Source organism: Electrophorus electricus, chromosome 13 (assembly GCF_013358815.1).
Source record: "Electrophorus electricus isolate fEleEle1 chromosome 13, fEleEle1.pri, whole genome shotgun sequence".
In the NCBI taxonomy this organism is placed as follows: Eukaryota; Metazoa; Chordata; class Actinopteri; order Gymnotiformes; family Gymnotidae; genus Electrophorus; species Electrophorus electricus.
The window spans coordinates 14,634,857-14,652,799 of NC_049547.1; the positions used below are offsets into that span (position 1 = coordinate 14,634,857).

The window sequence follows — 17,943 nt, forward strand, 5'->3', positions numbered from 1 at the left end:
AGCGACACCTGTCTGCTCCTCACGCTATGCGTGAATTCCATTTCACCTGCCCTAACGCAGCTGTCAACCAAAAATAACTGAACTTACTTTAAGTACATTACATTAACTAAACATGAATTGAAATAGGCCTATTCAATATCACCGTCACCACTTTCGTTCTCGTTCTTTCTCTCTCTCTCTCTCTCTCTCTCTCTCAATCTCAAACACACACACACAAAATCAGCCAAACCCTGAAAGAGAACAAAACGCCATTAAACGTCCTTAGATTTTTATATCTAGGCCTAGCAAAAAATAACCTACACACATAGTCCACTATTCTAACTTTAAGATATCATCAGCAGTACTGGTCATAACCGCTGCATTCGTGCATCCGAAGTTGTTCTACCCTACACGGACCTTGACCAGTCCACATTGGGAGGAAGTTGAATGTGCGGAAAGAGGGAGGGAATCCCTGATGCGCCTCTACCATGCCTTTACCAAGGAAACCCATGCGCGTCTGCTTGACGCAACTGCCCATTTTTGGAAACCTACGTCAATGGTCGACACCAAACGAGACAAAGGGACATGCCGAGCTGTTCGGAATGAAGATGAATCGCACTTAACTAATATTATGTTTTGATACTCTTTGCATGTGTAGCTTATTTGTATTTTTTGACATGGTCAATAAAAAATTGCATTCGATTAATCATAGTTTCTTATCTTACTCGTGATCTTACACCCCTATGTTTGTGTAAGATTGGTTAAGACCTCTTGCTTGTAGACGTAGTTGGCGTTGATAAGCAGTTGCAAAGCACAGTAGTGCCATTGAAGTGAGTCATCAGCCATCGGTGTGACCGGCAAAACTAGATAGAGCGAGCTAGCAGAAGTGAAGTTGGTCGCCAAAAAAAAAAAAAAAAAAAAAAAAAAAAAAAAAAAAAAAAAAACCTACAAACTACAAGTCGCTCCTGTGAGTCATTTGTACGGGCAAAACGGGACTAAGCTGCGCGAGTACTGAGTTCATTACAGAAAGTAGGTGCACAAGAGACATTTTCATTTCAGTTGATTCTTTTAGAACAATTTAAGTGTTATTCACTAGCTTTGCAACGGGAAACATCTTTAATCAAAACCTATTTATTGGACTAAATGAACACTTGCAAGGGTGTTCTCTGGTTATAAAATATAATTTAAGTCGTTCCTAGGACCCGGATTTGATAGACCTGTTTGTCCATATATAATTATTTGGATATTAACCTAATTTTAATTAACCTTAGCTCACGCTAAGGAGATCAACTGTGGCTTTGCTTGGAAGTGCTTTTCCCCAAAGAAGACACTCTAAACGTGTCGGACCTCACTACCAACCTCTGAAATTTCCCTTTTTCCCTGGATCATGTACCAGGACTACTCCGGGAACTACGACACGTCGTCCCGCGGCAGTAGCGCTTCCCCGGCACAACCGGAGTCGTTCACAAGTGGGAGCAGTACAATCGGCAGTCCGATCTCTGCCTCAAGCTATCAGGTAATCTCGAATTACCCCACGTAATGAGAAACAGTGGGCTTCACTGAGATCTTTACGGTTCTCCGTAAGTAATTAAGGGTCCAAGCCATGCAAATGGTCTGTTTTCTTTCTCAGCTGCTAGGGATATAGACAGTTTCAGTATTCTTTGTCGAGTTTAATTCACCCTTGGCTGAAAAAAAAAATATTGCAATGTTACTGGTATGTAACTAAAGGAAGTCAAAGCAAGGTTAACTAGAGCAGACAAACCTTGCTCTTATATTTCTAGTTATTAACCACTACTTGTAAGACATCTGGGCGCTGTTAACAGACGCGGGAGTTGTGTATATATTGATATAATTATAACTATTGACGATACAGCATGTAATTAAAACGTTTAGATGCCATAGGCCTACACGAAATACAACCACGATGACAGAATTACGCATAACTTGTATTCAAAACTCACATTTTCATCTCTTTGAACGGATCTTTTTAAATATTTATTTATTTATTTATTTTTAAGGGATCCATCTTACATATCGTGTGAATAAATTTGGACTGTTGGTATAATAAATAATATGGCCGGTCTCGTAGACTTGTTATACTGAACGTGCCTGTTGGCGATCGCATGTTTCCTTGGACGAGGGTGCGGAGAGATGCCATCAAGTGAGGCTGCAGTAGAAGCGTGGGTGTTGTGCGTAAATCTGAAGCTGGCCCACATAGACTGCGCACATAGTGACCACAGGATGCTCTAGACTTCCGGTACTATAGCTAATATTGTGAATTATATCCGAAATAATATTCCAGGTAATTTGGCTGTGGCCTTACACCTCTGCGAACTCACGTACCCGCGATAAATAAAGACCACAAAGCCCTTACAGTTGCAAGAAGTAAGCGGAGCGTAGCCAATGCCAAATCGTAATACGACGGATACATGGAATTCCAGCACTACTGTCTGTGTAAAATGAAATTTAATAGCTAATTTGAAGTTTTGTATAAAATGGATTTTTGCTTATTTGAACTTGAATCTTAACCATGTTAAAGAGGCTGTTGCGCACGAATAGGAAGCTATCCTGGCTTTAGGGATCGTGGCTATTTTGGAACGTTCGTGTTTTCAAAGGTTCAACAGATTTTAAAATCTTGATTAATAAGGATTAATGTACAAGTATTGTAATTGTTTCCTAATATTTACAGTCTTCATCACCAAAAACCTGCTGTTTATAAAATACGTTGGTTTTGCTTTACAGTCAGAAAGAAAGGGAAAGGGGAAAGCTGCTCTTGTGTCAGTTTCACGTCAGGCCTTTGGTATTTATACCCCAATTTAGCCACTCCGGGGCGCCTTGAACACAGACGGCACTGTGCGCACTGAGACATAATCAACAGGTTGTTCTCAACACACTGCTGTTTTAATCTCATATCATACCTGGAGCGTCTAGAAACTCTCCACTCCCCCAGTCTATATTATCGGAATATGTAAGCGACTTTTCCGCTTATACAAAACAATGTTTCTTTATACAGACGGACGCAATACAAACAATATTTTATTCTTGCATAGGCTGACTCAGGACATACAATAGGTTGTTCGATTTTCAAATACTCTTAAGCGTCTGGAGGTACGAAGGACTTTTAAGAAACTCTGGAGGATTTCCAAGTCAGTTCCTGAAAAACTGCAGCACGTTGCTGGCTAAATGCTCTACTGATGAGAGTTAAAAGAACTAGAAAGCTTGAAAGAAAGTTCAGACTTGGCTAGGATTTGGAAGGAAAATGGGATTCGTTTCCGGAAAACAGCAGCTGCGTTGTCAGTAGTTGGAGTTGGCGTGCGTATTCACTTTTGCGTGACATTCTTTGTATACTTAAAACGGGACACCACACTGACAGCAAAAGACGGAAGCATAACCAATAACGCACGATCTCAGGAAAATATAGGTTATCAATAAATGTCTACACTTGTTGATTTTTGGATACAATGTTTTTAAACCAACCCTTATGATCTTATGTTCATGTTCATCGTGAGCAGAACCTCTGTTTGCTCGAGTTACCTTTTATTCCTTCCTGGAAGCCTGCTAAATAAACATACTTCTACTGACCATCATAGACACTGGCTTGGAGTGGGTCCATCTTTTTGTGCTTCCAGAAATGACTTCACAACACACGCGGACTTGCCGTAAATGTTGCTAAATCACCTTTCTGTTACCATTCCTTTTGGGATGTGTGAAAGCAAGAGAATTTTCACTACTGCCTTGGCTTTGCCGAAGGAATGTGTTGGCACCGGATCCGATCCTGACCCCATCTCTAAATATAATACACTTCCCGACTTACTGGCATAAACTCTGTAATTTAACGCAACGACACACCCATAGCATGACTCAGCGTCAGATAAGCAGCTACCAACTCTACCAACTTTTTTCTGCAGTGTTACGTATTAATCAATTTTTCAAAATAACTTCACTAGTTAATGAATAATGAGTAAATACAATTACTGAGCGTTACTTTAGTAACATAGGACAATAAGACATGCCTATTCTCTGGCACTAATAAGGGAAAAGTATCAAATTCAGGATGCAGACTTACTCAAATAATGAGCAAAAGTGATAGGTTCACGTGTTACACATTTATAAAGGAACAGAAATAATATGTGAATACTGTGTAGCAGCATCATGATTCATGCTAACAGAGTTTCAGTGTTTTTCCTAACTATTTTCATATTTCATTTTGTGAGAATCCTAACACGCGTGTGCGTGTGTGTGTGTGTAAAGAAATAATTCGTACACTAGTAAAAGAAAAAAGAAAGTTTGTAGATTCCACACACCAGTAACTGTGTGGCCCACTGTGTCACAAAGTCCATCATGTTAACCCCAATGGAGAAGCATTAGGAAGCAGTGTGGGCTTTCCCATGATTCACCACATGTCACAACATCGCTATGGGGGTATGCAGAGGAGGGACTGCAGTCTGAGATGCTGCAAAAAGTGATTCATTACTCCTTGATGATGCGAGTGCATAAAACAGATAAGCTAAATGGTGTATGTCTTAAGATATGCAGGAACACAAGAATCAAGTTCAATTGTATGGAAATCAAAAAGAAAGTTTGTGCCATATGGCAAAGTCATTTAAAGGGACCCTTTCCACAAGTAGTGGTTCATCTCCAAGTGGTTCAGGCAACTGTGGGAGCCCTGTGAGAGAGCCATCCCCACATCTAACTAAACCGAGCATGGGGGACAAACCCCAGTTCTCATCACCCTCTTATGTTTCTTTCTCCATTTCTCCATTCTTGCACCCCCCCCCTCCTCCTCATGGGCTTTCTCATTTTCTGCAGAAGTACAGAGTCGATATGCCCGGTTCCAGCAGTGCCTTCATCCCCACCATTAACGCCATAACCACCAGCCAGGACCTGCAGTGGATGGTGCAACCCACAGTCATTACCTCCATGTCTAACCCATACTCACGCTCGCACCCATACGGCCTGTCCGTGTCGAGTGGCCCCAACCTCATGGGCCACACCACCCTAGCGCGGCCTGGGGTCATCCGCTCGATCGGCGATGCTCGTGGGCGGCGCAAAAGAGATGAGCAGGTGGGCACCTCGCTGGTCTTCTTCCAGTACGTAGATAGAATGCTGCATGACGTATACAGCACCACATATATGACAATGCACATAAATGTACTTAGTGCACAGGCATTGATGCTAAAGTTAATGCAGATGGTTAGATGTGGGTGTTGGTGCTGTATGACCTCTCATTGTTCCCACTGTGCTTACAGCTGACGCCAGAGGAAGAGGAGAAGAGGAGAGTGAGGCGAGAGAGGAACAAGTTGGCCGCTGCCAAGTGCCGTAACCGCAGAAGAGAGCTGACCGAGATGCTGCAAGGAGTGAGTTCCCCACTCAACACAAAAACATGCATATGTTGGGTCCACATCCAGCACACAGGAGAGCATGCACCAGAAGGCAGCACTGGTGTTGATATTTTTAGGTTAAAAAAATTACATTAACCCCCCCCATTGAACCCATCTGGCCTTTTTCAGCATGATTTGTAAACTACTTATTGTAAACTGTAGATAAGAGAGAGAGGTAACATTGCTAGCCCATGTACTTCTAAGTTGCTCTCGCTTGAATCCTTGAGGTTGGAGGCAGCTACAGAGCTTATTTTGCTAATGTAGCTACAAAAGACCAATGTTGTCTGCCAGTACATGGGAATGCCCCCTCTCCCAGACTATATGGGCTGTAATTGAACTAATTAGCACCACAATGGTGTCTCTCAAGCTGTCAGTCCAGAACCACGAGGGAGGAATGTGCTGCAGGGCGTGGGCATGAGACGGACTGTCTGATATCGGGTGAAGAGGAAACCGCACATGACACCCCACGCAGTGCTATCTGCCACTCCTTCCTCCTTCATTCCTTCACACTTCACCAAATAAGGGGCTGTCATAGAGCTCTGAAACTGATGCATTCTTTCTCTTTCTTTGTAATTGTGGGAGGGGGGCTCCTTTTGATTTTGGTTTGCTTTTTCCTCATACCAGTAGTACGAATTCAAAGCACTCAGACAGTGAGTTATATCTGGTCATCTAGCCATGTTGTCTGGGTCTTGTTAGCCCAGTCACCCCCATCACACCCCCTTGGCTGGGGCAAAATAGTTATGCATGAAAACCCATCATATAGTTAGTTAAAGAATTGGAGGTGTTAACTTAAAATGCATGCGAGGACCAAAAGCAGCCATGGTTGATTGGATAGGACAGTACAAGGATCTTTGGAAAAGGTAGTGCTATATATGGCACTAAAAACTTTGAAGCGGGGACAGGGCTATGAGAAGATGCCATGAAGATGTTGTTTGCCTCACTCTCATGCATCTTTTACAAAATTTCAAGTGGAATACTACAAATATGCATACACTGTCACTGTAGACAGTGTGCATAGCAACTAGCATTACAAGCACAGAAAACACTTCATATTGTTAAGCTTTTATATTGTAAGACTAAGTGATTTTTTGATGTTTGGTTTTCAGTCCTGTCATTTTTTGGGCTGCTTGTGTGTTTGAAGGAGACAGAGAAGCTGGAGGAGGAAAAGGCCGACCTGCAGAAAGAGATCGAGACCCTGCAGAAAGAGAAAGACAAGCTGGAATTCATGCTGGTAGCCCACAACCCTATGTGCAAACTGCCCCCGGAGGAGCGTCACCAGGGCTCTCTGCCTGAGCAGTGTGCCCCGCTCCCCCTCACCATGCGCTCGGCCCTGGGACCACGGGCCCCGCTCAACGCCCTCAATCCGGTCGTGGTGAAGCAGGAGCCCTTGGAGGATGATGAGGGTGGCAACCAGGGCAAGGGTCAGCACTCCGTAATCAAGCCCATCTGCCTCGGCCCCGGCATGTACTGCTCGGATGGTGACAGCCTCAACACACCCGTGGTTGCCGCCTCAACACCCGTGTCCACCCCCAGCAACCCCAGCCTCATCTTCACCTATCCCAGCATGCTGGAGCCAGAGAGCCCCTCACCTTCTTCGGAGTCGTGCTCCAAGGCCCACCGGCGGAGCAGTAGCAGCGGGGACCAGTCATCAGACTCCCTGAACTCCCCCACCCTGCTGGCTCTCTGAGACCCAGCCCAGCGGCATGCCTTCTTGTCACAAAATCCCCCAGAGCGTGGCTGGCTGGGACTGACCCAGGACCTCATCTCTACAAAGCCGAGAACCCTCAAGGGCTAATGTGCTCGTTTTATTTAAACGTTTCAGAAGGGAGTTTTCTTTCTCTCTCTCTCTCTTTTTTTTTTTTTTTGTTGTTGTTTTTGTTTGTGTTGTTCAAGTGGAAATTTTCAATCGCCATTTCAACTACAAAAAGAACAACATGCTTGGACTGAAAACCTAAGAATCAAGAGATATTTCAGCCATGCTCACAGCATTACACAGTGAGCACTCAATAAAACCATTTGACAGCAGTTCTGAAAACCGTTTCCGGCTTACTAACTAATGATTTGGACAGTACAAGGAATTAGGGCTATATGGGAAGTCACATCCTTGTTTGGTACTGGGAGTCTGGAATCAGAAAACTACAAAGTTAGGTGGATGTGCTCAAAGCCAGCTTAACATTTACATTAACCGCCTCTTGTATTTATGACCTGTGTGAAAATTGTCCAATTGTATATTGTGTCCTGCTGTTTAAAATCATGTCAAGGGTTCACTGGTTGAGCCTGAAAATTCCTCAGTGTCTCAAAGAAAGAAGAAACAAACATGTATTATTAAAGGCTGACCTCTTTAACTTTACCTATACCTGGCACAAAAACCATGTTGCAAACTTCTACATTATTTTTTGCTATGTTTATTAAAGAACACACTTCATTGAATTTATTGTCAGGGATTTTTGTCTGTGTGAATGAGCCACACAAGCATTAGTAAAAGCAATTGCACACATCGCATCAATCTTGTCACAACACAGGTGAGATACCTGAGGATCCTCTAGCCATATTAGGTTCAGCCGCCAACCCTTTACATGGCTATACTGCTTTTTCTTGGGCAGACACTGTGGTATTAAAATGGAAACGATGATGACTATGTACAACTTTTATAATATACTTTTATGGCTTGATCAATAGATGTCCTTTTTTCAGACTTGTAGAGTTTGAACTGAAACGTCGCCAAGCCAAATGGGCACTTCTCCCTCCAACACTGGCTGAGCCTTGACTGCCAGACACGAGACCAGCTGCACTTTCTTACTGAACTCTGATTAAGTCGCTTGGCATTCCTCTTACTGTTGAACGTGCAGGCTGAAAGCCTATGAGGAATCACAAAGTGATATTGAGACACTTGTGAATGATTAAGAGGGCCTATTGTGAAGAAAGGATCACAGTTGCAATATTTCTGAATGAACTGTTTACTTCAAACATTCCTTTGGGATACGGACGGGATAGCGCGGAGAACTCTGTTGTCTTTGCCATGTCGTGAGCCTGAAGTTCAGCTTTGTTGTGCTGGATGCAGCAAATGAGAAAGGAATAACGCTGCTTCTATTTGAAGATTTGAAGGAATATTCGTTGTCACTTATTTCTGTCAGGAATTTTCATATCTGCTAAGGAGCTGTAAAAGAAATGCGATGTATGTTTAGAATGAGAGAAAGATTTAAGGCGTTCAGTGGAGAAATCACTCTAATACCAAAAAAGAAAGTGTGTGAAGACTGCGAGTTGTACCCGGTCCGTCTGTCTTTGAATCCTAGAAATCTTTAAGCAAGCCATCTAGAAATCCTGTGTACTTGTCCTGCTTTCCAAACAATATTTTCTCTTTTGTAATTGCTTAAACTGTTTAAGGACAGAAAATGACAACAAAAACAGCAATATGTATGTCAGTGTTTGTTCCTTTTGGTTATTTAAATGGATTATAATAAAACATGCAAATGGTATTCTTGATAGTTGTACTTTGCTTGTCCACAGAGCTTGGTTATGTTGGTGGGTATCTCATGATTGTTAGAGTTTACTACTTCTCTGTTTCTCTTAACTCTCTCTGCGCTTGGCTGATTGCACCATTCACATCCATGGCTGAGCCATTCACTGACAGTCTCCTGCAGGCAATAACACTCCATCACCCTCAGTAGTGCCTCTATTTTGTCATTGAGTTTGACATAGTTGTATGCAAACCTGCACTACTTAATATCAAGAAATTGGCAATAGTGGTAAAAAAAAATACAAACATGCCTCTTTTTTTTGTACGAAGGAAATCAGATACATCTATACATCACAAATGCTTGCTATTTGAAACTAAATCTACAGGGCTTCATGTATACAGAAATCTGTGAGCTTGGATATTGGACTCTTGCTTATTTTCATGATTTAATTATAGCCCAAGCAATTTGGGGTTTTAAGCATGCCACAGAAACACAGTAAGAGACATGGATTTATATAGATGTAAATATTTAGACATAGTGCATTGTGAAGATCTTGTAAAATTGAACATTTACATCTGGCCAAATGATACACACGAATGTTAGGCGCATGGTGGAAGACCTCTGACTCTACAAATACCCACAAACAGAACTGGTGGGCAAGGTGCATTTGGAACCTGATATGTCATTTTTATGAACATAAATGGATAACAGTATTTCACTTGATCAAATTATGTAATAAATCATGATTATTTACTAAGTTGACATGTTGTTGTTTGGAGTGAAATCTATTTTGAAATCATTCAAAGCTTTTACAGTTGTGTTTGGAGCTGTATGTGTCTGTTGTGAAAATGTCTTACTTTCAAATAAATATTAAAAAGTTTGATTTTGTGGCTTCTTTCGTTCTTTCTTTCCTTCCACATCTGTGCATAAAGAAATCCTGCATACTGGTTGTTGTATTTTTTGCACTGAATCTGGTCTATGATTAGGGATTCACATCTTACACAATTTCATGCTCAGATGTAGCCCAAAGGTACAATAATAAAATGAGTAACATGAATATTAACAAATGCAGTCAGCAGTTAGGAAGTACTTCAGAGAAAATGACTTTTGTGCAAAACAGTCAGGTCATTCTGTTAGGGCACAAGGACATCCATTTGGCATAGTCGCTGCTGTATGCTAAGACTGTTGTAAGCTTTCAAAGTGAGATTACACAAAACAAAGGCTAACAGATGTGCTCAAATACTGGCCAGAAGGAATATCATGAATTTGAATGTTGTATTTATTTATATATATATATATATATATATATATATATATATATATATATATATATATATATATATATATATATATATAATTTATTTATTTTTTTTTAAGTGTTTAGATTTTTAGAACAGTAAATGAACCAGTACATAAAGCAGCAACCATATATTTACTGACTACTGATTAATGCACAGAGTCCTGAAAAAGAAAAAAAAAGCAAGTGTGAATCTGCAGTTGGAGACATTCAAATGTAAAAATATACTGTTGGCTGGCTGGCATTTTGACCATGTTTTTGAAAACTATGTTTGCCCTTTAAAATACTTTTTTAGATATAGATATGGATAACCTTTTAGATATGGATAACAGTAGTCTTCTTATTAGCACAGAGAAGAAGGAAGCAGACTAGAAACATATTCACATGCCAGGCGAAGCTCAAAACGTAAGATGTTATCTTAAGCAAATGAGAAATTTTACTGATCGTTAAAATGAACCTGCTGAAGACATACCCTCTGCATTGCACTTACAATAAGCCTTACATTAGCGTGGCATGACCTCAACAAAACAGCCTGTTAACATGCACTGCCATCTTGTGACACTGCATAAAATAACACGCTATGAAGCACATATTGTATTGGAATGCCATAGGTTACACAAAGGAATGATTATGAGCCCTGTTATTACAGACCATTGGCAAGTGTGGTCAATCATAATGATGACTATTCACTATACAGCAGAATGACTAACAGATTTCCTTCCTCATAGATTTCCTTCCTTTCCAAACAGTGGTGCCAATTTTACATTTAGCTTGCATGACACCATGCAGGGATATGATTCAATAATTGAGCTTCCAAAATTCCCAGCAGAATGTTTGTGCATTCATTTAGGGGGAAAAAAAAAAAGGATTTCAAACTAAACTGGATATTTAATCCTTGAACATCATTTCTCGCCAAGACAATAGTTTGAATCCCTTAACAATAAATAAATAAAACAAATTTTAACAATAATGCCTTACTCAATAGCAGTAAAAAGTAATGAGATAAGCAGTCCATGTTAAATGTAATGCAATAACATGGTCTCCATTTCCTATTCTTACTGTGGTTTTGTGCTAAGAGGTTTGTGATCTAATGAAGAATTCTGTTTGCTGATGTATGAAATGTGTTGGCTTGTAAAATTGTGGAGAAGGAGCAAAACCATGGTGTAAAGTCAGTAATGGTAGACCACTACATGTGCACACCATTTTGACTGTAGGGCTATCAAGCGCCCATAATATCCTAACCTTGCCAAAGTAGCGTTAACCATGTCTTATATAATGGCCGTGTCTTATATAATTGAATTTCCTTTAGTAAGGTTTCACATTAATCAATAAGAAATGTATCAATATAAAAGTAATGATTCTAGCTATCACAAGCAAACCACCATTGCATTTTATTTTCCATTTCTGCTTTTTATTGGAAGGCTATTTTGCTGTTTGTACACTAGAGGGCAGTACTGAGCAATGTGAGTAGACGAAGAGCCTTTAAAATGTTCTGTTAAAAATAATATTGCATTGTATTGCTTTTGCATATCATTTTATCAGACGTTTCTTAAACAATCCTTGTGTGTTGTGCCATATTCTCCTTATCACCTTATTCTATACTAACTTTTAAAATCACATTGATCTTTTAGGGGATCAAGTTGATCTAACTTGTATCCACGTTCTCTGCTTTGACAGCTACAGAGTTGGTCAGATTTTTCTCATGCAATGCAAACTATCTAGGTAACTTCACCTTGGTCCCTGTAGATATCCAACCTATTCAGTTTTGTTCTTTCATGCATCCACACAGCCTTTATACCTGCCTGTTGTGGTTCCATTTCTAGTAAGAAATCATAGGCAGGGCAGATGTGCAGTATGTTACAGAACATGAACAAAAACTACAAAAGTAATAATCGTTTGTTGGATACATCACCCCAAAGATAAAGTCAATTTTTTTTTGTAGGTGGTGCAAATACCAAAACAAACGAAAGACATGGCATGGTGGCTGTAATGCTCAGCCTCAATGAAAGACCAAGTAAGCAACATAGCAGCAAAAGGTTAAAAATATATGAATATGTAAATAAATATTATATACATAATATAATCAGTCCTCTAGAAAAGATTTCTAGGTCTGTGTCAGAATATGCAACCTAGAATACTGCTGTGATTTAAGACTGGTAAAGTCTGTCCATCTGGGTAGTACTTTATTTTGAAACTGTCCTTCACAGATCATTAATAAACTATTGACAGAGCTTCTTTAATATTGTAATGAAGGAATCCGAGGAGGGGTTGAATACAATTGCAGTCAAGTTTATTCACAAGTGGAACAGTTCAAGGGTCAGATGTCAGACCAACCCAAATAATCTTAAACTCAAACTAAAACATAATCCTAACCCCAAATTTAACCCCAACCCAAAACCTAATCCTAACCCTCACACTGGCCCTGATCCTGAACCTAACCATAACCAAATGTTGTCAACAGCATGTCTATAACAGCTTGTTGAATATGATAAGTTGGCCTGTACTATACCTGTTACATGTTCAGTGACTTCTCAGGTATATCTACATACATGGACTCCAACACTCAGAATAAAGTGTCACTGGAATCAGGGAAGAGAAAACACTTGTATTGCATTGTCATGACCTATTAATTACAATGGTACAGTTCTCCAATTTTCTTTTTCTTCTTTGGCTCGTTCAGTAAATCACCAAAATTTACTTTAAATATATCCTTGGGGTTGTTTGGGATATTCAGCCTAACACGCATGAATTAATTATAAACTAAAGGGCAATGTTTTGATACATTTGATAAATAAGTTAAATAAACTAAGTGGGGGTGAGGAGGAGGCAGGGTTTGATATTTACAAGAGCAGATCATCTGCTTATAATATTAAAATTTGGACTCAGTATTTCTGATTGTGGTGCTCGATATCACGATGGCTCCTCGTGCTTATGGCAAGAGGTTCTAGTGCCAAACTGAACAAAAGGGGTTTAATATAGCAACCTTGCTTAATTCCACACTGGAGTGAAAATAATTATTTATCATAATTAGTGAGAACTGCTTATTTGGGAGAGGCATACAGCATCTTAATAACCAAATGAAACATTTCTTAAACAGGTCTAATTCATATCTTCAGCTATCTTTTATTAAAGTCCTTATCTGCATTGATATCTTTCTTGATGTTTTTGTCTTGTATCTACTGCCTCTTTCCCTGTACTCACAAGAGGCCAGCCACTAGAACTACTGTAAGCCTCACTGCCTAAATATGATGGCAGGATTCTTAGCTTGGTGTTTTGTATTGATTTTTTCCATTAAAAACCTGACAACAACGACACCGAACATGTTAAAACTGCATTGGACTCTGACCCTCAGTTTGTCACACAGTTTCTTTTGATTACTCTTTAGATTAAATCTAATCTCTGTAAAATATTACTTAAGGCTACACTCTCAATCGGTTTGACTACTAAAGAAGGCTCTCCGTGTTTAATTATGCTTCCTTCATAACCTTCAGTATTGATCCCCTTTATTAAAATTATCTTCAGATTGCAGAGGACATGAGCAGTTACTTCCCACCGGTCATCAGATCTGTCTAATGGCCAGTTCAGGACAGACTCGTACTCTTGATCTTTACCTGCTCCACTCACTTTACTGCATAGACATTAGATCATATTTAGAAGCCACACTGTTATTACTCTTTACAGCATAACCTATACAGACGCCATTAAACATCTAACGTTATATTAAAAACAGTGTTACTGTTTATTGTCTTGCGTAGCTTGTTTGTGTAGTATACTGTATTATTTGCTGCATTGCCTGTTTACTGACTCAATGAGTTCTTGTACTGTTTATTACTCTATGCTGTGGTGCAAGTGAATACATGAAAATGTAAGATTTTAAGAAATTTCCTTGGAGATTGGAAAATATTTTTCTTTACACAGGTGAACGTGACCATGTGAAAATGAGAACAGAGCAGTTGAGAGAGGGTGACACAGAAAGACAGAGAGCTTGAACAAAAGCCAGGCCTGAACTTAAAAGTGTACAGCCAAGGGTGTAACTGATGCATGCATGCGTGTGGCTGATACAGAGACGCATGCATGTTTAGAGCGGGACTGTGTAACCCAGGTTATTTTTTGTAGCTACAACTTGCAAATGTCCTTGAACGCTTCACACTCTGGTAGACGCTAGCTGGGCGGCTGTGCACAGAGAAGCCTCTGGACCCCACTGAGTCAGCTAGTGTAGCGCAGACAACTCAGACAGGTGCGTGGCCGAAAATGAGCTCGTTTGAAAAGAATGAAGTGGGGTGTTCTAATATACGATTTTCACTTGAAACTGAGTGATTTTATCTACCTTGCTGGTCTATCCAAATAGAGACTATGTATGGAAAACGCTACAAACTCCCTAGTCATTCTGATCTCTTTGCATTAGCAGGAGGAGCTAGCAGGAACTGCACTAGGAACTGCCACTGCCCCGTGTTCCTGCCTCAATCATTCATGATCAGCTTTCAGCTGGGCTACCATTTCCCGCAGTTGTTGTATTTAATCTTACCTGATTAAGTTATGAGCATCAACCTTACCACTTACACACCAAAAGAATTATCCAGATGGGTGACATCCGGAGCCATGTTTTATGGGTAGTCTCAATCCAGTTACTTCCCTTGCTGTTTTGCCTTCATTATAAACACAGCAACCAACACAGACTTCTAAAACAAACAATTTTAGTAATACATTTAAAAAGAGAACAGAAACAATGGAACGCACGTCATAATTCTTTACCTGGTATGTCCAGCCAAAATGTAACAATTGTGAGCAGACGTGGTGGAGAAGCGAAGGTTAATATATTTTAAAATCAGAAATTTAGGGTAATAAATATATAATGAAGCCAATAATTACATTTATGATAACAAGAAAATTCATAGCAGATTATGCCACTGTGACAATTTCAAAATACAGTGAGAGCTCTCTAGTGGGTAACACGGCAAACAAATACTTAGCATAACTGTAATCAAGCAGGACAAGTGAAATAGCCGTGAACTAAAAAGATGTGAATCATTCATACTCTAAATAGCCATATACCTGCAACAACATTGCAGTCAGAATAGAACTGGTTGCCTTGATGACAGTTATAATGCCTGACACTTTCAAAACACAACATTCTTACTGTAACAGGCAAGGAAGCTTTTCAGGTGTGAATACTTCACTAACTTTGCCCAGGGCCATTTATACAATACTACACCCCTCTAATTAACAATGTAATCAGGTGACTGGAAAGCAATGCACCAGGAACTGAATAGCGCCTCCCCGAAGACAGTTAATGCTTTACCAGCCACATGAGGAAATAATGTTAAGGTGAATTTGAATATCATCAGCATAGCAATAAAATTTGAGGCCGTGGTGATTAATGATGTTTTCAAGGGGCAGGGTGTAGATGATTAACAACAAAGGGCTGAAAACAAAGCATGGGGGGGGGGGGGGACACCCTGAGGAATAGGATTAGTGTTAGATTTGTGCCTCCCATTGGATTCAAATTAACACCTAAATAGGACCCAAACTAGAGACACAGTTCCAGCAGAGTGGCTATAGATCCTCGTGGCAGGGACTACGGACGATCACGGACTACAGGAGCCCACCCTCTGGACTGATGAGCGCGGATGAGTCTCTGGCGAATGAGCTAAACACGTTGTTCGCTCGCTTCGAGGCTACATCTAGCAGCGCTAATACTAACAGCGCTAACGCTAACAACGTAAATGCTGCTATCGGCGCAGCCAACGGCGCATGCGCAGAGCCCACCATAGAACAGCGCCCCCTCATCATCACGGAGAGTGACGTGAGGAGAGTGTTTAAAAGGGTGAATACTAGGAAGGGGACCAGACGGTATCGGCGGGAGAGTCCTCAAAGCCTGCGCATACCAGCTAGCCCCGGTATTCACCGACCCGCTGCAGTTTGCATACCGCCACAACCGCTCCACTGATGATGCAATTGCACATCTGACCCACCTGGACAAAGGGAGGGGTAATTATGTTAAAATGCTGTTTGTCGACTACAGTATTTAACAATATCATCCCCTCCCTACTCACTGCTAAGTTGGAGGATCTAGAACTGCATACATCCTTGTGCGACTGGATCTCCAACTTCCTAACAGACAGACCACAATCAGTACGGGTGGGCAACTGCGCCTCATCCACCCTCACCTTCAGCGCTGGAGATCCTTAGGGTTGTGTCCTAAGCCCCCTTTCTCTACTCACTGTACACCTACGACTGCACAGCCACCATCATTGTCAAGTTTGCTGACGATACCGTCGTCATGGGCCTGATCTCGGACAATGATGAGAGGGCCTACCTGGAGGAGAGTAAACACCTGGAAAACTGGTGCCAGGAAAATAATCTCCTCCTAAACGTCAGCCAGACACAGGAGCTGATTGTGGACTGCAGCAAGAAGCAGGAGCAGCACTACCAACCTGTTAGGATCAATGGAACCACAGTGGAGAGAGTAGATAGTTTCAGGTACCTTGGAGTTCACATCTCGCAGGACCTGTCCTGGTCCCGCCACACCAACTCCCTGGCAAAGAAGGCTCGTCAGCATCTTTACCACCTCAGATGCCTAAGAGACTTCAGACTGCAGTACTGCGGAACTGCAGTGAAATGGCACTGCAGTGAAATGGCACTCTCAAACCATTTCACTGCGAATTATACTGTGTATGACTATGTATGTGACAAATAAACCAAACTTGAAACTTGAAACTTGAACTTCTATACCTGCACTATCGAGAGCATCCTCACGGGGAACATCACAGTCTGGACTGGGAATAGCACCAAGCAGGACAGACAAGCACTCCAAAGGGTGGTACGTTCAGCAGAGCGCATCACTCATACGGAACTTCTTGACCTGCAGACCATCTATTACAAGCGGTGCCAGACCAAGGCCAAGAGGGTTGTGAAGGACCCCACCCATCCCAACAATAGGCTCTTCTCTCTGTTGAGGTCAGGGAAGCGCTTTCGCTCCCTGAAGACCAATAGAGAGAGACGGAAGAGGAGCTTCTTCCCACAGGCCATTTGGGCCCTGAATCAGGGAAACTGATAAACTGTGGGGACCACCACCACCATGTGACTGTAAATCTGTAAATTTGTAAGCTGGAATTGTACATTGTGTACATACACACATATCCATATATACATTGTACATTGTGTATATATACATATTATACATATATTGTACATACATTGAAAAAAAAAAATATATATATATATATATTTATTTATTTATTTATTTATTTATTTATTTAAAAATATATATTTCCTTATGCGCCCATGTTTTTTTCTAGCAGCTGAGAAATGAGAATGTTATGACTGACCATACCAAAATCTGTGCTAAGGTCAAAGGGGAGGCAAATAGAGGACACATCATTTACAGCGTAGACAAGAGCTGTCTCAGTACTCTGATAGGAGTGAAAACCTGACTGAATTTTTTTAAATGTTACTGGATTTCAGAAAGTCTTGAAGCTGGGATGCAGCATCTCACTCAAGAAGTTTAAAGACAAAAGATTGGAAAAGGTAAGAAAGGGCTATAACATTTTCCATAGCTGAATTGTCAAAGCCAAGTTTGATAGGGGTGACAGCAGCGGTTTTCAGAGCACAAGGAAGATGATTAATGATTTGAGAGACAGGAGTTCAAATAATAGAGACACACACCTTTAGCAGTGATAAAGTTGACATGACGAAGGTTCAAATTTGGAAATTATCTTGTAGATGCAATCAGGCTCTACAGGACAAAAATCAGATAGGCTATTGCTACAGGAACTTAAGCAGCCCCAGAGTAACTTTGTTGGACAGGCTTTCTGCCCTATCTGGGAAG

The 17,943-nt window shown here is 40.9% G+C and overlaps 1 protein-coding gene across 2 annotated transcripts; it reads left to right on the forward strand.

The window, feature by feature from the left end:
• Positions 1–806: 806 nt before the first annotated feature.
• Positions 807–8,563, forward strand: fosl2 (FOS like 2, AP-1 transcription factor subunit). Of its 2 annotated transcripts, XM_027001448.2 has the most exons (5): positions 807–1,008; positions 1,376–1,495; positions 4,789–5,043; positions 5,229–5,336; positions 6,502–8,563. In XM_027001448.2, the coding sequence occupies exons 3-5, from the start codon at positions 4,804–4,806 to the stop codon at positions 7,045–7,047; spliced, it is 894 nt and encodes a 297-aa protein (XP_026857249.1). In that variant the 5' UTR covers positions 807–1,008; positions 1,376–1,495; positions 4,789–4,803; the 3' UTR covers positions 7,048–8,563. The 2 variants fall into 2 exon arrangements, with proteins under 2 accessions (XP_026857249.1, XP_026857248.1); XM_027001447.2 differs by having other exon boundaries at positions 807–1,495.
• The last annotated feature ends 9,380 nt before the right edge of the window (positions 8,564–17,943 follow it).